The sequence below is a fragment of the Rhinichthys klamathensis genome, unplaced genomic scaffold, assembly GCF_029890125.1.
Source record: "Rhinichthys klamathensis goyatoka isolate OS25496 unplaced genomic scaffold, OSU_Roscu_1.1 h1tg000284l_1, whole genome shotgun sequence".
Taxonomy (NCBI): Eukaryota; Metazoa; Chordata; class Actinopteri; order Cypriniformes; family Leuciscidae; genus Rhinichthys; species Rhinichthys klamathensis.
Window position 1 is genome coordinate 410,173 of NW_026606803.1, and position 22,328 is coordinate 432,500.

The 22,328-nt window shown below is 40.4% G+C and overlaps 1 protein-coding gene across 1 annotated transcript in view; it reads left to right on the forward strand.

Moving 5' to 3' along the window:
- Positions 1 to 22,328, forward strand: part of nectin4b (nectin cell adhesion molecule 4b) — a 54,757-nt gene that overhangs the window by 21,847 nt on the left and 10,582 nt on the right. The window contains exon 5 of the mRNA XM_056269607.1: positions 16,172 to 16,335. Within this exon, the coding sequence (XP_056125582.1) occupies positions 16,172 to 16,335 (164 nt within the window). The remainder of the gene's footprint in view (positions 1 to 16,171; positions 16,336 to 22,328) is intronic.

The following is a 22,328-nucleotide window of genomic DNA, read 5'->3' on the forward strand; positions in this document are numbered from 1 at the left end:
CAAGCAAACTCGGTCAGCATGACGTCAAGACATTGATGATGCTAAATTCCGGAGGGATTTTTGATATCTCGAACGGTTTGGCCGTGGCGAGGAAATTAATTTTATGACTAAAAAAGGACACATAAAGTGTGTTATAACTTTGCTCGTTTTACCTACAGTTACAAAACTTGCCACGCATATTGTTCTCATCAAGCCAATCGACTTTCTAATTTAAAGTCATTAGCTCAGAGCAACAGAAAGTCAGATATTGTAGTTTGAATGGATTTCTTGTCCCCCTGCCATTCTGTTTGTGTGTGTGTCTGTGTGGGGAGGGGAGCAGAGGGGAGGGGAGGGAGGGAGGGTTGGTGTCTGTGTTTATGTGTGTGTGTGTGTGTGTGTGGCTGGCTGTATGATTTTTCCTGCATTAAAGGATAAAGAAATCTCTAAGTCCTTGTCTTTTCGCATAACAATTTTTGTATTTTTTTTTAAATGACAAAATATGCATCACTCCTCTTAAGTGGTTTATTTTATTCCCACCAAACTTTTTCAACATGATGAAAATACATTAAAGAAGCATAATTGTGAATATCTATTGAATATCTCTAATTGTTTTGCTATGGCGAGGGATTAAAGTCATGTAAAAAAAAAAAAAAAACACTAAAAGCTTCATATCTTCTAAAAATGTAATTATACACCATTTATTTCTAGATAAAATTATACAAATATCAGAACTAAACCCATTTTATTCTTGTTTTCAATTTAAGAATAATGTACAAGTTTAAAAACAGCCAGGATGCACTATTCAGTTAAAAAATAAATATATCAAATAATACATAGGGCTATACTGCCCTCTTGTGTTCAAAATCAGGTAGGCCTGTTGTATTTAAATATAGGTAGCTGCTATGTGACTCCGAGAATTTTTTCTCACCGGTTATTTGACGTGTAACACCGGGGGCTTTTATATCGCTAAGTTAAAAGTGAAAGTAAAGTAAGGACATTTATAGTGGTGGCGCTCGCAGTGCGCTCGAATGAATTTCTATGGAAGTAGAAATGAAAAAACGTTCGCTCTGTTTTGCTCGCTCGTCGCCATGGATGCGCACTGTAATGAATGCCACTGCAGCCGCATACTTTTTAGTGTCACTTTAAAATTAGTGCAATATCGGGGGCCAATTGCTTGAATTGTGAGTTCAATAGTCTATTATTTTTCACGGAAAACACAACAACAAAAGAGTACAATGACAGATTCGCTTAAATAGGCGCTTTTACATAAAATAGCCTATTCCGTCATCATCTTTTCAGTCAGCACTTCACTCTCGTGATTAATGAAATTTATTGCTGATATTTGCTGCAACTTTCGTTCCGCTCACAATTTAGTAAGCAAACACGCTTCAAATGTGTTTTTATTTTATTTTTGTGTATATGTGTGTGTATATATATATATATAGCTTATGTTTCAAATATGAGTTAATTAACAATCGTTTGAAAGAATGATACTTTTAAACATATCACTAAACCATCATTAGGTGTCGCCAGGCGACCGTCTTAATGAGCGAGTCATTGATTCATTTGTTCTAACGATTCGTTCGAACGGCTGAGTCATTCATGAATGAGACAGATTATGGATTGGTCATTGAATCTTTGAGTCAACCGATTCGTTCAAAATGCTGAATCATTCAGTAATGAGAACGCGTTGCTGTGAGATGCTCGATGGTTCTGCTGTGATCTTTGTTTAACTATTTTCGCTGCTGAAACAGAAAAAAGTCAATATTGCATCTAAAATGTAAGTGATTTGACTTGTGTGTGTCTGTGTCTGTGTCTGTGTCTGTGTGTGTGTGTGTGTGTGTGTGTATGATTGTGTCTGTTACAGTGATTGTTTAACCCTTGTTAAAGTTTAGGCTGTCTTTTTGGATATATATCTTTTTATATAAAAAAAATAGGCATACAACCCATATATTTTAAATGTATTGTTTGCTTTAAATTACATTAAGATTTGTATGTTTGGTAATTGAACCTGAATGAATTTTAAATGAATGTGCTATATTTCAGAGTTTTCCTTAAAATTTGAACTAACTTTATTCTCATCTGAATGATAGACTATTTATTTTTGTATAAAATAAAAAAGAGATTTTGGTTGGGTGACAGTTGTAGTTTACAGTTTGACAAAAGCACAATGTTGTGTTTTATTGCGATTGTACACAAATATAAGTAAACACTTTGCAGTTTGAATAATGTCCTGTATGAACAAAAGGACGGAGTATGTTTTAATGTCTACATTGTTCAATCACGTTTCACACACACACACACACACATACACACACACAAACTTTTTTCTAATCAGATCAGGCAAGTAATATTCTGTCTTGGCACACTTGATTTAACTTTCAATCTTGTGTACTTATTTCATGTGTCCATTAAGTCCATGAGACCGTAGGGTGTCTCATTTTTCATTTTAGGTTTCAGAAGGTTGCTCACGCATATGATATGTGCCCTCAATGCACACTTTTGCAGAGCCCACACCAATGCAAGCTCTACAGTACACATCTTCTCAACAGTCAAAGCGGGGTTAAGTTATTGCCCGTCATGCACAGTAACCCTAAAGGCACCAGGGTGGCGGTGCCACCGGCTTGTTTATATATATATATATATATATATATATATATAAATATAGCTGCGAGCAGCGATGAAGGGCCAAAGCCGGTGGCACCGCCACTCCGGTGCCTTTAGGTAACTAAAGGCACCGGGGTTGCGGTGCCACCGGCTTGGGCCCGTAATCGCTGCTCGCAGCTATATTTATTATTATTATTCTTTTTCTATCAACCTTTCGGGCACTTTTGGGGCCCTTAACGTGCTCGAAAACTCTTGAAACTTTGCACACGGGTCAGAACCCGCGGCCATCAGGGCCGGGCTGAAGATGGTACCCGGGCGTGGCAGGGGGGCTCGACAGCGCCCCCTGGAACGGGGTCCGAAAACTGGGTCTATAAATCAAACACGCTTTCATGTAATAATTTGAAACTTGGTACACATATAGATGTCATCGGTTCATATATCCTTCATGCTCTTACTTTTTACGGCAGCCCAACAGGAAGTCGGCTATTTTAGATTGTTTGGAAACGCATGCTCAGGAATTTGAAACACTTCTCCTAGGGAATTCCGCCGTTCGTCTCCAAACTCGGTGTGCATGAAGTCAAGACATTGAGGATCCCAAATTGCGAACGGATTTTTGATATCTCGAACGGTGTGGCCGTGGCGAGGAAACGAATTTATGGCGAATAATGGAAACAGGAAGTGTGTTATAACTTCTTCATACATAAACTGATCTTGATGAAACTTCAGCAGTGTGTTCGCTGTAAGAGGCCGATCACATGGATGTGACTATTGTGAGTCAAAGTTATAGCGCCACCAACTGGCAGCAGGAAGTGTGTCACTTTCAAAATGCTTTGAAATCACCCTCTTATTTTAACCCGATTTGCTTCAAACTTCACTACTATAATGTAAACACACGGCAGATGTAGACCTGTGAATGGATTCTTGATATCTTAGATACTGTTGTCGTGGCAACGCATCAAACTTTAATATTCTTTTTTTATGCTTTTGAGACTCTTAGCATACTTGAAATTGCATGAAACTCAACAGACACATCTCATTTATTAGCCAGTAGACATGTGCAAAGTTTCAGAAACGGGCGTGTTGAGGGCTCAGTAGCGCCACCTTTTGTCAAAAGTGGGGGGATTAATTTTATCTACAGTAATGAAAATCGGTATGTGTATTGTTCTCCTCGAGCCAGACAACTTTCTAATTTACACTCAATAGCTCCAACCAACAGGAAGTCAGATATTTTGGTTTGAAAATTGTCATTTTATGTCTCTCTCTCTCTCTCTGAGCCTACGTCTCTGTGTGTGTGTGTGTGTCTGTGAGTGTGGGGAGGGGGTGGGGGAGGGGGTGGGGGAGGGGGGCTAGATTAACCATTTCACTGCTGTGTGGTCTGGCCTGCATTAAAAAAGAAAATAAATGTCTTATGCCTTGTATTTTTTAAATAAGTTGTATTAATAAGTAAAGGCATATAACCAGTTGAATTGTAGTGCATTGAAAATAGTTTTATATAAGTAGTTTATTAATTAAATTAACTTGGTCCATAAACTTGGTCAGAAAATTTGGTCCATAAATCAAACACACTTGCATGTAATATTATGAAACTCGGTACACATATAGATCTCATCGGGCCAAACAACTTTAAGCCAGCCCAACAGGAAGTGGGCTATTTTGGTCTTAATGTGGATGTTTTGCAAAACCAGGCTCTACATTTTTACCCACTCCTCTTAAGTGGTTTATTTTATTCCCACCAAACTTTTTCAACATGATGAAAATACATTAAAGAAGCATAATTGTGAATATCTATTGAATATCTCTAATTGTTTTGCTATGGCGAGGGATTAAAGTCATGTAAAAAAAATAAACACTAAAAGCCTCATATCTTCTAAAAATTTAATTATACACCATTTATTTCTAGATAGAATTATACAAATATCACAACTAAACCCATTTTATTCTTGTTTTCAATTTAAGAATAATGTACAAGTTTAAAAACAGCCAGGATGCACTATTCAGTTAAAAAAATAAATATATCAAATAATACATAGGGCTATACTGCCCTCTTGTGTTCAAAATCAGGTAGGCCTATTGTATTTAAATATATTAGGTAGCCTATGTGACTCCGAGAATATTTTCTCACCGGTTATTTGACGTGTAACACCGGGGGCTTTTAAATCGCTAAGTTAAAAGTGAAAGTAAAGTAAGGACGTCCGCATGGACATTTATAGTGGTGGCGCTCACAGTGCGCTCGAATGAATTTCTATGGAAGTAGAAATGAAAAAACGTTCGCTCTGTTTTGCTCACTCGTCGCCATGGACGCGCACCGTTATGAATGCCAGTGCAGCCGCATACTTTTTAGTGTCACTTTAAAATTAGCGCCATATCGGGGACCGATTGCTTCCGGTTTTCAGGGAAAACACAACAACAAAAGAGTAAATGACAGATTTGCTTAAATAGGCGCTTTTACACAAAATATTCCGTCATAATTTTTCCAGTCAGCTCTTCACTCTCGTGATTAATGAAATTTGACTCCTGTTGCTGATATTTGCTGCAACTTTCGTTCTGCTCACAATTTAGTAAGCAAACACGCTTCAAATGTGTTTTTATTTTATTTTTGTATATATATATATGTGTGTATATATATATATATATATATATATATATATATAGCTTATGTTTCAAATGTGAGTTAATTAACAATCGTTTGAAAGAATGATACTTTTAAACATATCACTAAACCATCATTAGGTGTCGCCAGGCGACCGTCTTAATGAGCGAGTCATTGATTCATTTGTTCGAACGATTCGTTCGAACGGCTGAGTCATTCATGAATGAGACAGATTATGGTTTGTTCATTGAATCTTTGAGTCAACCGATTCGTTCAAAATGCTGAATCATTCAGTAATGAGAAAACACGTTGCTGTGAGATGCTCGATGGTTCTGCTGTGATCTTTGTTTAACTATTTTCGCTGCTGAAACAGAAAAAAGTCAATATTGCATCTAAAATGTAAGTGATTTGACTTGTGTGTGTGTGTGTGTGTGTGTGTGTGTGTGTGTGTGTGTGTGTGTGTGTGTGTGTGTGTGTGTGTGTGTGTGTGTGTGTGTGTGTGTGTGTGTGTGTGTGTATGATTGTGTCTGTTACAGTGATTGTTTAACCCTTGTTAAAGTTTAGGCCTTGTCTTTTTGGATATATATCTTTTTATATAAAAAAAATAGGCATACAACCCATATATTTTAAATGTATTGTTTGCTTTAAATTACATTAAGATTTGTATGTTTGGTAATTGAACCTGAATGAATTTTAAATGAATGTGCTATATTTCAGAGTTTTCCTTAAAATTTGAACTAACTTTATTCTCATCTGAATGATAGACTATTTATTTTTGTATAAAATAAAAAAGAGATTTTGGTTGGGTGACAGTTGTAGTTTACAGTTTGACAAAAGCACAATGTTGTGTTTTATTGCGATTGTACACAAATATAAGTAAACACTTTGCAGTTTGAATAATGTCCTGTATGAACAAAAGGACGGAGTATGTTTTTATGTCTACATTGTTCAATCACGTTTCACACACACACACACACACACATACACACACACAAACTTTTTTCTAATCAGATCAGGCAAGTAATATTCTGTCTTGGCACACTTGATTTAACTTTCAATCTTGTGTACTTATTTCATGTGTCCATTAAGTCCATGAGACCGTAGGGTGTCTCATTTTTCATTTTAGGTTTCAGAAGGTTGCTCACGCATATGATATGTGCCCTCAATGCACACTTTTGCAGAGCCCACACCAATGCAAGCTCTACAGTACACATCTTCTCAACAGTCAAAGCGGGGTTAAGTTATTGCCCGTCATGCACAGTAACCCTAAAGGCACCAGGGTGGCGGTGCCACCGGCTTGTTTTTATATATATATATATATATATATACCGTAATTCCTCAAATAAAGGCCGGGGCCTTTATTTACCTGAACTGCAGATGGTAGCCGGCTTTTATTTGAAGCAGGCTTTTATTAGAGGCAGGCCTTTATTTCTAATTCGCGATCCCCGCCCGCCCGCCAGCCAAGTTTCCATGGTGACGCGTCATGCTTGGCACGTGTTCACCACAGCCAAAATAGCGCTGTATGACAGATGTAGCGCTTTTATTTCTAAATATTAACAAACTTGCTTACCATGTCATCAACTATCTTCTATTCTGACTCTCAAATCCGTGTAAGTGAGTTTGTTTTGTCGTTTAAAACCCTTTATAAATGATCTTGATCTGTAACGTGAGATGGGCACCGCAGTTCGGAGATTCCTGTTGTATTTGTTAAGTTACAGCGCGTGAATTCTTCAGTTTCTCCCGAAATACATGAAAGTAAGTGGCCGGTGAACTGGGAGAAGAATAGAGTAAACTTTATAGTTACTTACACTGTGTATCTGATATGAATAAAACACGTCGCCAAATATATTTGAATGGATTGTTATTGCTGCTTCCATAGACACCATTGTGTATTTTACAAACTATAAATTTATTGTTTTGCTATAAATCATATCTATTTAAATGTCTGAAACCTAAAATAAACATGTGGTTAAAAACACTTAATAGTTGTGATATATGACAAGCGCTGAGCGCGTCCGTCTTTGAGTGTACATTCATTTAAAGTGTACCTATTCACACTATTTTTTCCCCGGCCTTAATTTGAGACCGGCCTTTATTTGTCCGCGTTGACCACGCCCCCGGCCACTATCAGAGGCCCGGCGTTTATTTGAATACCGGTCTTTATTTGAGGAATTACGGTATATATATATATACATAAATATAGCTGCGAGCAGCGATGAAGGGCCAAAGCCGGTGGCACCGCCACTCCGGTGCCTTTAGGTAACTAAAGGCACCGGGGTTGCGGTGCCACCGGCTTGGGCCCGTAATCGCTGCTCGCAGCTATATTTATTATTATTATTCTTTTTCTATCAACCTTTCGGGCACTTTTGGGGCCCTTAACGTGCTCGAAAACTCTTGAAACTTTGCACACGGGTCAGAACCCGCGGCCATCAGGGCCGGGCTGAAGATGGTACCCGGGCGTGGCAGGGGGGCTCGACAGCGCCCCCTGGAATGCGGTCCGAAAACTGGGTCTATAAATCAAACACGCTTTCATGTAATAATTTGAAACTTGGTACACATATAGACCTCATCGGTTCATATATCCTTCATGCTCTTACTTTTTACGGCAGCCCAACAGGAAGTCGGCTATTTAGGGTTGTTTGGAAACGCATGCTCAGGAATTTGAAACACTTCTCCTAGGGAATTCCGCCGTTCGTCTCCAAACTCGGTGTGCATGAAGTCAAGACATTGAGGATCCCAAATTGCGAACGGATTTTTGATATCTCGAACAGTGTGGCCGTGGCGAGGAAACGAATTTATGGCGAATAATGGAAACAGGAAGTGTGTTATAACTTCTTCATACATAAACTGATCTTGATGAACCTTCAGCAGTGTGTTCGCTGTAAGAGGCCGATCACATGGATGTGACTATTGTGAGTCAAAGTTTTAGCGCCACCAACTGGCAGCAGGAAGTGTGTCACTTTCAAAATGCTTTGAAATCACCCTCTTATTTTAACCCGATTTGCTTCAAACTTCACTACTATAATGTAAACACACGCCAGATGTAGACCTGTGAATGGATTCTTGATATCTTAGATACTGTTGCCATGGCAACGCATCAAATTTTAATATTTTTTTTTATGCTTTTGAGACTTAGCATGCCTGAAATTGCTTGAAATTGCATGAAACTCGACAGACAGATCAGATTTATTAGCCAGTAGACATGTGCAAAGTTTCAGAAACGGGCATGGTGCAGGGACTCAGTAGCGCCACCTTTTGACAAAAGTGGGGGTGTTAGTTTTATAGTTTTACCTACAATCATAAAACTCGGTACGCATATTGTTCAGATCAAGCCGGACAACTTTCTAATTAACTGTCATTAGCTCAGACCAAGAGGAAGTCAGATATTTTAGTTTGAATGTGGATGTTTCTGAGAATTTTCTCTCCCTCTCCCTCTGACAGAGAGAATGCACCCTGCCATTCGTGTGTGTGTGTCTGTGTCTGTGTCTGTGTGGGGAGGGGGGGAGGGGCTCTTCGTGTGATAGTTTAGTTTAAACACAAAATTATACATAGGGCCATACTGCCCTCTTGTGTCCAAAATTATATTTATATATACATTATACATATATTTGGTATGTGACTCAGGACCGAGAGCTTTTAAATACGGGACATTGATAATGGCCACGTGCAGAGCGCTCGAGGGAATTCCTATGGAAGTAGGAATTAACTAAAGTTCTGCTCGCTCATCGCCGTGGACGCGCACCGTTATGAATGCCCGTGCAGCCGTTAGTTTCATTTTAAAATTAGCGCCTTTTCTGGGGCCGATTGCTTGAATTGTGAGTTCAATAGCCTATTATTCTTCATGGAAACCACAACAACAAAAGAGTATAAAAGTTTGGTGTGAACGGAGCATAATGAACAAGCTGCGATCTCAAGATTGCAATGCTGGAGTGTGTGTGTGTGTGTGTGTGTGTGTGTGCGTGCGCGCGAGAGAGAGGCGCGGGCGAACTGTGTGTGTGTGTGTGTGTGTGTCTGTGTGGGGAGGGGGGAGGGGCTCTTCGAGTGATAGTTAGTTTAAACACAAAATTATACATAGGGCCATACTGCCCTCTTGTGTCCAAAATGATATTTATACATATATTTGGCAAGCATGTGACTGAGGACCGAGAGCTTTTAAATACGGACGTCCACACGGACATTGATAAGGGTTGCGCTTGCAGAGCGCTTGAGGGAATTCCTATGGAAGTAGGAATGAACTAAAAAACGTTCGCTCTGTTCTGCTCGCTCATCGCCGTGGACGCGCACCGTTGTGAATGACCGTGCAGCCGTTAGTTTCATTTCAAAATTAGCGCCTTTTCTGGGGCCGATTGCTTGAATTGTGAGTTTAATAGCCTATTATTCTTCATGGAAAACACTTCAACAAAAGAGTATAATAACAGATTGGCTTAGGCGCTTTTACACAAAATATTCCTTCATCATCTATTCAGTCTAAATAGCGATAAATTTCGCTCTATTCACGTTTGGTGTGAACGCAGCATAATGAACAGGCTGCGATGTCAACATTGCAATGCTGGAGTGTGTGTGTGTGTGTGTGTGTGTGTATGTGTATGTGTGCGCGCGCGCGAGAGAGAGAGAGACTCGCGGGCGCGGTCGAACTGTGTGTGTGTGAGAGAGAGTGAGAGATAGAGAGAGAGATCTTTTGCTTTTAAACTATGTGTGTGTGTGTGTCTGTGTGTGTGTGTGTGTATATATATATATATATATATATATTTTTTTTTTTTTTTAATATTCATATAACCCATATCTTTTAAGTGTATTGTTTGCTTTAAATTAAATTAAGATTGTATGTTTGGTAATTGAACCTAAATGAATTTAAAATTAATGTGCTATATTTGAGATCAATACAATCAATGTTTTCCTTCATTTTAATCAACACAAACTTTATTCAATAAATAATTTATTTCTGTATAAAATAAAAAATCCTGAATAATCCAGACCAACTAGAGTGCACTTTTCCTACAACATCATCAGTGCTGAAGCAGAACTACCAGAGCCGTTCGGCAGATTTTCAGTCTTGTGTGCTTATTTCATGTGTCCGTTAAATCCATGAGACTGTCTGTAGGGTGTCTCATTTTTCATTTTAGGTTTCAGAAGGTTGCTCATGCATACTTTGTGGTTGATATGTGCCCTCGATGCGCACTTTTGCAGAGCCCACACTGATGCAAGCTCTACAGTACACATCTTCTCAACAGTCAAAGCGGGGTTAAGTTATTGCCCGTCATGCACAGTAACCCTAAAGGCACCAGGGTGGCGGTGCCACCGGCTTGTTATATATATATATATATATATATATATATATATATATATATATATATATATATATATATATATATAAATAAATAAATAAATATAGCTGCGAGCAGCGATGAAGGGCCAAAGCCGGCGGCACCGCCACTCCGGTGCCTTTAGGTAACTAAAGGCACCGGGGTTGCGGTGCCACCGGCTTGGGCCCGTAATCGCTGCTCGCAGCTATATTTTAGTATTAGTATTAATTTTTGTATTTTGTATTTATTTGTGCTATTTTACGATTTTTAGTATTAATATTTAAGTATTTTTTTATATTTTAGTATTAGTATTATTTTTAGTATTTTGTATTTATTTGTGCTATTTTACGATTTTTAGTACTCGTATTTTTTGTTATTTTAGTATTAGTATTAATTTAGTATTTACTTTAGCATTTTTGCTGTTTTAAAAATTAGTATTTATTTTTAGTATATTGAATTTATTTGTAGTATTTTACAATTTGTGTTAATTTTAGTTTTTTGTTATTTTAGTATTAGTATTTATTTTTAGTATTTTGCAATTATTTTGAGCATTTTAGTATTAGTGTAAGTATTTTTGCTATTTTAGTATTTTTTTTGCTGTATATTGTATTAATTTGTACTATTTAAAAAAATTAGTATTAATTTTAGTTTTTGCATTTTAGTATTAGTATTTATTTTAGTATTTAGTATTTTTTCGTACTATTTTAAAAAATTTAGTATTAGTGTTTAGTGTTCTTTCTCAGTGTTTCTGTTTCGTTTTCCATCACAAATATCTAAACATTCTTAAATCAAGAGACATTTACTGGAGAAGAAAAATGACTTAAGATTTTAAATCTTGTTTACTGAAAATTTTTTCAAAATTGTGATTTTGTGCTGAAAACAAGAACAAATATCTGCTAATGGAGTCAAAAACAAAAATCCTCTAGTTTTCCCTTTGAATCAAGTGTATTTTTCTTGTTTTAAGCATAACTCACTCACTTTGGTTTGATACTTCTTTCAGAAAACAAGAACTAAAATCTTAAGTAATTTTTTACTTTGCAAGTAAATGTCTTATTTTGGAGTGTTTAGATATTTGTATTGATAAACGAGACAGAAATACACTCTAAAAAATGCTGGGTTGTTTCAACCCAAAGTTGTGTCAAATATGGACAAACCCAAATGTTGGGTTAAAAATGTAATTTAAAATTTTAACCCAACTTCAACTTTCACTTTCAACTGTACATTTTTTAATTACATTTTTAACCCAACATTTGGGTTTGTCCATATTTGACCCAACTTTGGGTTGAAACAACCCAGCATTTTTTAGAGTGTACCAATAAACTGTTTTGTGCAGTGATCGGTGTGTGTGTGTGTGTGCAGTGTATCGTCACAGAAGTGTGTGATCGCTGTGTGTGTGTGTGTGTGTGTGCAGTGTATCGTCACAGAAGTGTGTGATCGCTGTGTGTGTGTGCAGTGTATCGTCACAGAAGTGTGTGATCGGTGTGTGTGTGTGTGTGCAGTGTATCGTCACAGAAGTGTGTGATCGCTGTGTGTGTGTGTGTGTGTGTGTGTGTGTGTGCAGTGTATCGTCACAGAAGTGTGTGATCGCTGTGTGTGTGTGTGTGTGTGTGCAGTGTATCGTCACAGAAGTGTGTGATCGCTGTGTGTGTGTGTGTGTGCAGTGTATCGTCACAGAAGTGTGTGATCGGTGTGTGTGTGTGTGTGCAGTGTATCGTCACAGAAGTGTGTGATCGCTGTGTGTGTGTGTGTGTGTGTGTGCAGTGTATCGTCACAGAAGTGTGTGATCGCTGTGTGTGTGTGTGTGTGTGTGCAGTGTATCGTCACAGAAGTGTGTGATCGCTGTGTGTGTGTGTGTGTGTGCAGTGTATCGTCACAGAAGTGTGTGATCGCTGTGTGTGTGTGCAGTGTATCGTCACAGAAGTGTGTGATCGCTGTGTGTGTGTGTGTGCAGTGTATCGTCACAGAAGTGTGTGATCGCTGTGTGTGCAGAATCAGGACGAGGCATCAAACACTGTTAATTGCAGTTGATGCGCTGCGTCTTTAATCCTGTGTTTCTGTGCCGGTTAAAACAATCATTACAGGACAGGAGGGTTATTTAGGGCTCAGCGTGCGTCTCGATACACACACCCCACCCTCCTCATTCAGCATCCCTCTCTCTCTCTCTCTCTCTCTCTCTCTCTCTCTCTCTCTCTCCCTCCTGCTCTTTCTGCATGAAACTCTCTCACTCTCGGGTTGCAACGCGACACTGAGGCTTTTATTTTATCCTGAAAGGAGCATGTGAATATGCATTGCTGCTGCAGTTCACAGCCCTTTGTGAGTGTGTGTTATAGAGAAAGAAAGCAAGAGAATATATTGAGAAACACAATGAGAGGGAGAGTGGGTGGGGGGGTGGGGGGGGGGGGGGGGGGGGGTTCAGATTTATAATAACCAGTCCTGAAGTTACAGACCGGCAGAAGCTCATCCTCTGATCGGCTGTGTGTCGCGTCCAGGGCTGAGTAATGTATAATTAAAGAAATACACTAAATACTAATGCTACGCTAAGCATGATATGTTGCAGTGTGTTTGCAGTTTGTAAGGGTGTTTTCACTCGGGTATTGTTGGAGAATGAACTGGCGACAGGCTGTGGGAGTCACATGATACTCGGATGATAATTACAGTGAGGGTCCGAAACACGAGATCTTTTTAATGTGGTGTTTGGCGTTGTTACAGCCGCCAGATCGCTTCTGTGTGTGTGTGTGATTGTGTGTGTGAGTGTGAGTGTGTGAGTGTGAGTGTGTGAGTGTGAGTGTGTGAGTGTGAGTGTGTGAGTGTGAGTGTGAGTGTGAGTGTGTGAGTGTGAGTGTGTGAGTGTGTGTGTGTGAGTGTGTGTGAGTGTGAGTGTGTGAGTGTGAGTGTGAGTGTGTGAGTGTGAGTGTGAGTGTGTGTGTGTGAGTGTGTGTGTGTGTGTGTGTGTGTGTGTGTGTGTGAGTGTGTGTGTGAGTGTGAGTGTGTGAGTGTGTGAGTGTGTGAGTGTGTGAGTGTGTGAGTGTGTGAGTGTGTGAGTGTGTGTGTGTGTGAGTGAGTGTGTGAGTGTGTGAGTGTGTGTGTGAGTGTGTGTGAGTGTGTGTGAGTGTGTGAGTGAGCGTGTGTGTGAGTGAGTGTGTGTGTGAGTGTGAGAGTGTGAGAGTGTGAGAGTGTTTGAGTGTTTGAGTGTGTGAGTGTGTGAGTGTGTGAGTGTGTGAGTGTGTGAGTGTGTGTGTGTGTGAGCGAGCGTGTGAGCGTGTGAGCGTGTGTGAGTGAGTGAGTGAGTGAGTGAGTGAGTGAGTGAGTGAGTGAGTGAGTGAGTGAGTGAGTGAGTGAGTGAGTGAGTGAGTGAGTGAGTGTAAGTAATCAGCAATATTTTAAAATGTATACGATGTTTAATAGGCAGCCAATGCAGTGTTGACAGAACCGGGCTAATATGGTCATACTTCCTGGTTCTGGTAAGAACTCGAGCGGCTGTGTTTTGGACCAGCTGGAGTTTGTTTATTAAGCGTGCAGGGCAACCACCCAGTAGAGCATTACAGTAATCTAGCCTTGAGGTCATGAACGCATGAACTAACTGTCCCGCATCTGTCACTGAGAGCGTATCAAGCGTAGCGTCAGTTCTGGCGGGTCACGCTAGTCGAGTGCGCATCAGTGACTCTCAGCTGATCCTCTACTATAGGAATACGACTCTTATCACTGTATACATATATAATCTCTTCAGTATTATCAGCAGCAGATATTTATGATAGTCACGGTGTCAGATTACAAGATTTTGGCTGATGTGGGTATTGACAACATGGAAGATTTTGACTCCTAGAATCTTGTCGTGTCGTGGACAAGAAACATGTCAGACATCACAAAATATCTAATCTGAACAAGGCATTACCTGGAAGACCTAAGCGAGTATGTTGCCAATACCCGCATCAGCCATAGCAACAAGCATGTTGCCAATACCCGCATCAGCCATAGCAACAAGCATGTTGTCAATACCCGCATCAGCCATAGCAACAAGCATGTTGCCAATACCCGCATCAGCCATAGCAACAAGCATGTTGCCAATACCCGCATCAGCCATAGCAACAAGCATGTTGTCAATACCCGCATCAGCCATAGCAACAAGCATGTTGTCAATACCCGCATCAGCCATAGCAACAAGCATGTTGTCAATACCCGCATCAGCCATAGCAACAAGCATGTTGTCGTTTACGAATCCCCACGACACCCTACGTCAAATGGATCGTGCCAAAATCGGGCTAAAATCGTGTAATCTGAACCAGGCATAAGGGCAACATGCTCAAGGCTTCCGGTATTGTTGGTAACATGTTTGCTGCCTCGGCTCGGCTCTCTCCGGAAGCTGCAAACGCATCCAGACCTGCGCTGTCAGTTGGGTTTGGGGGATATTGGTATATGGTTTTGTTTTGGGGGGTTATCGCTGCTCTCCTGCTCTTATCCATGCTAGGCTGCCCAGAACAGAACCAGACCGCCAATGCAAAATGTATGCTAATTGTCAATCGTATTTGATGATAGTGGTCCTGACAGAAGTGTTGTATTTTATCTATATTTTTAAGATGAAGAATTCAGTTTTACAGATGCTAGAAATGTGGCTTTCAATTGAAAGATTGGTATCAAAGAGCACACACACACACACACACACACACACAGGTTCCTAACCGACGACGAGGACTTGACAGAGCAGCCATCAAGTGTTAGACAGTATTATAGGTTATTGCGTGTGGACGTTTTTTGTTTAATAATTAGAATCTCTGTTTTTTCAGAATTAAGTCGTAGGAAATTACTAGTCATCCAATTTTGTATATTAGCTATACATTCCGTTAATTTTGTGAATTGGTGCGTTTTGTCAGGGCGTAGAAATATAAAGAAATATAGAGCATCATCAGCATAACAGTGGAAACTAATGCCATGCTTCCTAATGATATCTCCTAATGGTAGAGTGTATGTGTGTGTGTGTGTGTGTGAGTGTGTGTAGCATGTACAGAGAGTGTGTGTGTGTGTGTATGTGTGTGTGTGTGTGAGAGAGAGAGTGTGTGTAGCATGTACAGAGAGTGTGTGTGTGTGTGTATGTGTGTGTGTGTGTGAGAGAGAGAGTGTGTGTAGCATGTACAGAGTGTGTGTGTGTGTGTGTTTGTAGCATGCACAGAGTGAACAGCAACGGTCCTAGTACTGAGCCTTGTGGTACGCCATACTGAACTTGTGTGTGTCAGTATCGGTGTGTGTGTGTCAGTATCAGGGTGTGTCATAATCTTGTCTGAGGATATTTAAAGACACCTACAGCAGATTCAACACAGATACTGACGGAGGAAGTGAAAATCAGCTCTCATGCATATTTAGAACGAGGCATATCAATCCAGAAAAATACAATTATTCACAGTTTCCACTAAAATATGAAGCTGTTTTCAACACTGATAATAATCATAAATGTTTCTTGATCATCAGATCCTCATGTTAGAGTGATTTCTGAAGGATCATGTGACACTGAAAACTGGAGTAATGATGCTGAAAATCACAGGAATAAATTACACTTTACTGTATATTCACATAGAGAACAGCTGATCTACACTGTTGGATTCAGTACAAAAGTGTAGCATGTGTTTGTACTTATTTTGTATTGCTTTAAAACACGATACAGATGATAAACTGACACTGTGTGTGTGTGTGTGTGTTTCAGGCAGGACGGGCGTCTGCCGGAGGGTGTGTCGGTGCAGAGAGAGAGGCTGGTGTTCGTTCGGCCGCTGAATGTGTCGGACGAGGGTCTGTACGTGTGCCAGACTGGGAACATCGTGGGAACCGCGAAAGCCCAGTTTAAACTGGAGATCGGACGCGAGGTCGGACGTAGGTGTTACATCTAATAAAGACTCGTTCAGAACAAATGACTCACACTTCATCATCACACTGACCGACCGCATGGGTTTCCCACAACTTACATCATATTAATGCCATTACTGAACGATGACCATAGAAGGACACTCGCTCGGGTAAAGCTCAGCTCAGACACAATGGAGATTATTCCTCGGACTCCACTGGCAGATATTTGTCTTGTTTGAAGCACAAACTCACTTCATTTTTATACATTTTTACTTGATTGATTGATTAAAGTTTATTTCGAGAAAAAAATATATATATATATACTAACATAATACATAGAAAAAAATAGAACAGTTTATCTCCCATATATATACGTATCTATACATATACATATACATTACAAATAATGATTTCCATTACACGAGAGTAGATGTTAAAACTTCATGCTGATTTGTACTCGGCTTTCGCCAAGATAAGCAAAACTAAGACGTAGCTTTACAGTAAACTATGCTTCTCCATCCATTTACGCTTCTTTCCATAAGGTAGTGTGACTCCCCTTCTGTCCGGCGTTAACGGCAGCAGTGTACTTGGCGCGTTAGCGCACGCGACGGCTGCAACTACAGGACCAGCACGACAACCGTCTGGATTGAACCGAGTAGGGGACATCTCTAGGGTCTTCAAGTGGGCACCTTCCGTCCTCAGTGTTTCGTCGACTAGCCCACGACACCTCAAGAGGGCTCGACAGTGACTCTGGCGTCCCAGAGTCACCCCCCTCCGTCCCCCACTCAACTCAGCCCAGCTTACTGACCTCTACATCCCTCCTGCTGCTGAGACCTAACCACAATATCACAATCTCTCCGCGACCCAACCATACGCGCCAACCCGTTGACTAAGGCTGTCGAGCCCCACTGGTGCGTTAATATGCAGTTTCAGTGGACAACGGTTCCGTATGGCATACCACCTACCGCAAAACACAATATCTACCCAACCACCCGTCATTCACGCAATATCCACAGGAACGTATACAAACAAACCAACAGACTCTTCAAGTTTTAAAGAACTCTACGAAACCGTAGCGTGGCGGCCTGTACACAGCCAGCTAGAATCTTTCCGTCTCAACCACAGCCAGTTGCTGCTCCTTTCTGCTGCTTCAGATAAGTTCTTTACTGTGCGACGCAACTCTTGGCCGCTGAATCCGACGTCTCTGAGGAACCGGGTTGTAGAGTGTGCCACAAAACCTCGACAACCCACTTCCACTGGATAAACCTGGACTCTCCATCCTCGCTGTTCTGCTTCAGTGGCCAGATGAGCATACCGCAGTTTCTTCCTCTCATATGCCTCATCTACCGCATCCTCCCATGGCACTGTTAACTCTATCAGTTGAACAATGCGTGCTGATCCAGACCACAAAACAATATCTGGTCGTAGGTTAGTGGTGGCAATCTCAGGTGGAAAAATAAGCCGTTGGTCAAGATCAGCCAGCATCTTCCAGTCCCTAGCAGCTTCCAGTTGTCCTGGGCGAGAATTGGTGTTAACACCTTTTCTTGGTGGTTGCTCGCCTGGGCGGAGGAATATTGTCTTCTGCGTGTAATGTTTTGCTAGAACAGGTAGCAACTTATTAGTCATGTTACGCTTGCCTTCCAATGCTAAAGCCAAACATTGCAGTACTTGGTCATGGCGCCAAGTAAACCGACCTTGGCTAAGAGCCACCTTACATCCTGTCAAAATGTGCCTTAATGTGGCAGGTGATGAACACAAAGGACAAGAGGGATCCTCTCCTACCCAGAGGTTTAGGTTCTGCGGTGATGGGAGAACATCATATGTTGACCTAATAAGGAAACTGATCCTACTCTCTTCCATTGACCAAACGTCTTGCCAGCCCATCTTACGTTGTTCCACACTCTCCCATCTCATCCACTCTCCCTGCTTGGCCTGTGAAATGGCCTTTATACACCTCATCCTCTCCTCCTGCTGTCGCACCTCGTTGACTACCAGCTTCCTCCTTTGAGCTGGGCCTGCCTTGTGCCATTTAGGAGGAGCTAAACTGAGCCCAAAACCCCCAAAACTATACACATACTGTACATACACACATTACAATTATGATACACATATCCACATATTTATATACAAAATACCCAATTACATTATGACCGTCTCAATAATCACAATAATGCAATGTAATAATCCTTATTATCATAAACATTCAAATATGTCCCAGTATTTATAATTATCACATAATATATAAAATATCTTAATATCTTCAGCAGGGACGTGCACAGGGGGGTTGCTCAGGTTGCCCGGGCAACTGCCCATATGCCCTTCTCGACTCAGGTTGCCCTTCAAAAAAAAAAAAAAAAAAATTCGTACAATGGATGCAGAATTTCACGTAGGCCTATATTAAAATAATAATAACAAAAATAAAATCGCAAAGCCTCATTCACTTCCATTCGGGCACCGAAAGTGAAAGTCAGTAAGGGAAGGGCAAACTGTTTACATGGCTGTAGCGCTGCACGCGACCGGCGTAGGGCCACGCAAATTACTTAAGGCCCCGCCTCCATCTCGTGTCATAGCGCGTCAATTAATGTGTACAACATCCATAAGTGTACCATATGCATCAGCCGTTTAGCCAGCGTTCCGTGGGCGTGACCTCTGAGGCTGAGACTACTTTGTGCCTGACAAAAGTGAAAGTAAAATACAATTATTTATTACGTTTGATTTTGATAAACGACAAAGCGCAATGGTGTTTGTTTACTGCAGCTCGGAAAACATAACCGCGTCGCGTGTGTTATCGTGCGTTCATATGCGCGTGCACGAAATGAAACGCGCATTTTTCAAGCAGAAATATGTGGAGACCAGACATGCTGTACAATACATGCGTGAATGATGGCACTCCCAATCAAAGTACACATTATACTTTTAAAACAAGACACTGGTTATATAGTCTCAGTGTTAAAAACTCTAAACAACTGCACCAATTATGCAAGATAGAAAGCAATGTATTGACAATTTGACATTGATTGACTATTGATTTATAGGCTATATTGAATTTAAAATGTTGATTAGCTGGACATACTAGTCAATATGGATGCACATCCCTCAGTAAATAATAACCATAAATCAAGAATTGCTTCAACATGCATAATAATAAATAAAACAATCATACTGATGCCGAAAATACCCTGTAGAGAGAACCAAAGTTAATCCCAAAAGCCAAAGCTCAGGGTTATAATTTATTATTTTCTTCTTATTTATGTTTACGTTAATATTCACTTACTTAATAATATTCACTTGTTATCTTAACATTCTATAGAAAATACTCTATTCAATAAATATTGTTTGTTTGAACGTCATTCTGTTCTATACTATTGTTGTACTTATTCTTTGACTGTTTTGTTTAAAGGAGGGAGGATTGTATGGGAGCGCTGAAGTGTCAGGTGCGACTGGCAATGGCAAATGGTTTACATAGCTCAGACATCACGGGTCAGGTAGAGGCCCCATTAGCAGGATTAGGCTTAGGGCCCCAGGGGGAGGTCAGGATCGGCACTGGGTTTAGCAGTCGATTCTGTTCCCTACCGGAATTCCTGTTCCCTTTACGCAATCATACTACAAATCATGCGTAGTTGCCCAGTCACCATACATACCATCAGAACTGAATTCGAGCAAAAAGCACAATTGAATGTACGGGAAGCCAAAAGGTTAAAAAAGGATTGTATTTTTTCCCGAAATCTAAGCGTTTTTTTATTTTTATTAGAAGCGAGTATTTCCCCATCTGTCAAAGGGGGTGCCCCTTTTTCAGGTCAGAGCAACTGCCCCACAAAATTCCTGTGCACGTCCCTGATCTTCAGTAATTTTGCTTCTTCTCCAGTAAATGTCTTGATTTAAGAATGTTTAGATGTTTCTGCTGGAAAACGAGACTGAAACACTGAGGTGTGTGTGTGTGTGTGTGTGTGTGTGTGTGTGTGTGTGTGTGTGTGTGTGTGTGTGTGTGTGTGTGTGTGTGTGTGTGTGTGTGTGTGTGTGTGTGTGTGTGTGTGTGTGTGTGGCCTGGTAAACCCTACGTTATGGGGACAAAATGTCCCCACTAGGATGGCAATATCCGAAATCCTTGTTCGTGTGGGGACATTTTTTGGTCCCCATGAGGAAATCAGCTTATAAATCATACTAAGTGATGTTGTTTGAAAATGTAAAAATGCAGAATGTTTCCTGTGATGGGTAGGTTTAGGGATAGGGTTAGTGTAAGGGAATAGAATATACAGTCTGTACAGTATAAAAATCATTATGTCTATGGAAAGTCCCCATAAAACATGTGTGTGTGTGTGTGTGTGTGTGTGTGTGTGTGTGTGTGTGTGTGTGTGTGTGTGTGTGTGTGTGTGTGTGTGTGTGTGTGTGTGTGTGTGTGTGTGTGTGTGTGTGTGTGTGAGTCTGGGGGGAACGAGACAGAAACACTGAGGTGTGTGTGTGTGTGTGTGTGAGTCTGGGGGGAACGAGACAGAAACACTGAGGTGTGTGTGTGTGAGTGTGTGAGTCTGGGGGGAACGAGACAGAAACACTGAGGTGTGTGTGTGTGAGTCTGGGGGGAACGAGACAGAAACACTGAGGTGTGTGTGTGTGAGTCTGTGAGTCTGGGGGGAACGAGACAGAAACACTGAGGTATTTTCAGCTTCTGGTGAAGTGTGTATAAATAGATGTACGAACATCAGCAGAAAATGTGTTTAAAATAACAAGAAGGATGTTTGATTCTGGAAACATTTCTGTTTTTAATGTTGTGGCCCGTCTGGGTTTTTCTCTGTTATTACAACACAACCCGAGCGTCTTCGACTTCCTCATAATGATCTTCTCCAGTGTAAATCTAGATCTTAATCACAGACAACAGTGACTCAGAAACAATCGAAACTCCCCCTTCGTTTAATACAAAGAGAGCGTCCACATTCATTTACTCCACATGACAACTCTCGTGATTCTGCTGCCCCCATGTGGTGGAAGTTAAACACAATTAAATAATATTAAATAAAATAATGAAATAATATAAACATTTAAATAAGTAAATTAAATGAAGACACTACTTAAGAATAGGGTAAATATTTTAACTAATAGATATCACTAGCTTATTCACAGTACATTAAGACAATTGTTTTGTATTACAGGTTTTCTGAAAAATTGTTTAAATATGCAAATGAAGCATTGTCTAATTAAATATGCACTCATTTGCATACATTTCCATTCAGAAATCTGAATATTGGATAGTTAGACTCAAAAGTTTGATTTTTTTTTTGACATATTAGATTAGAGGATTTTGGAAATAAATCAGAAAATATTGTGAACAAACAGAAATAAATACATTTTCACCATGTTTTCAGGAATAAATGTTGTAGAAATCATGAGATTGATATATGAACAACCCTTCAGAATATAGATATGAATAAAACTGTAAGGTTTGGTGTGTGTAAAGAGATTTCTGACTCTGGCTTTACAGATCGAGTGCAATAAAACACTGTGTATTCTCTATATCAGAGTCAGTGTTCCTGAACTCCTGAAACGCCTCCACTGTAGTCTCGAGTTTCTCCCGGGAACGAACACGTCACAATATTCCTCATTATAATAATTCATGCGCAGAATAAAGGGGCGGGGCCTGGTTGAGTTAGTCAGTAGTGTGTTAAACTGGCGGTTATGGAAAGGGGCGGGGCATTTCCCAAACACACTCGAAGCGCTCGACCAATCACAACACACTGCTCCAGCCGACCAATCAGAGCACAGTGTGCTTTTCAGGAGGAGGGGCTTCATAGAGACAGGAAGTAAACAGAGCGTTACTGACAGACTGGGAAGAGAGGAGCCGCAACAATGGAGAATATGAGGAGAATAATCAACATTCAAGCAGGAACACCTGTTCTAGTAGAGCCTGAAACTACACTAAGACTGGCGTCACAGATCCTCTTTAAAGGTGCAGTGTGTAATATTTAGGAGGATCTGGTGACAGAAATGCAATATCATAAACAAAACTGTGTTCAGTGGTGTAGAAATGC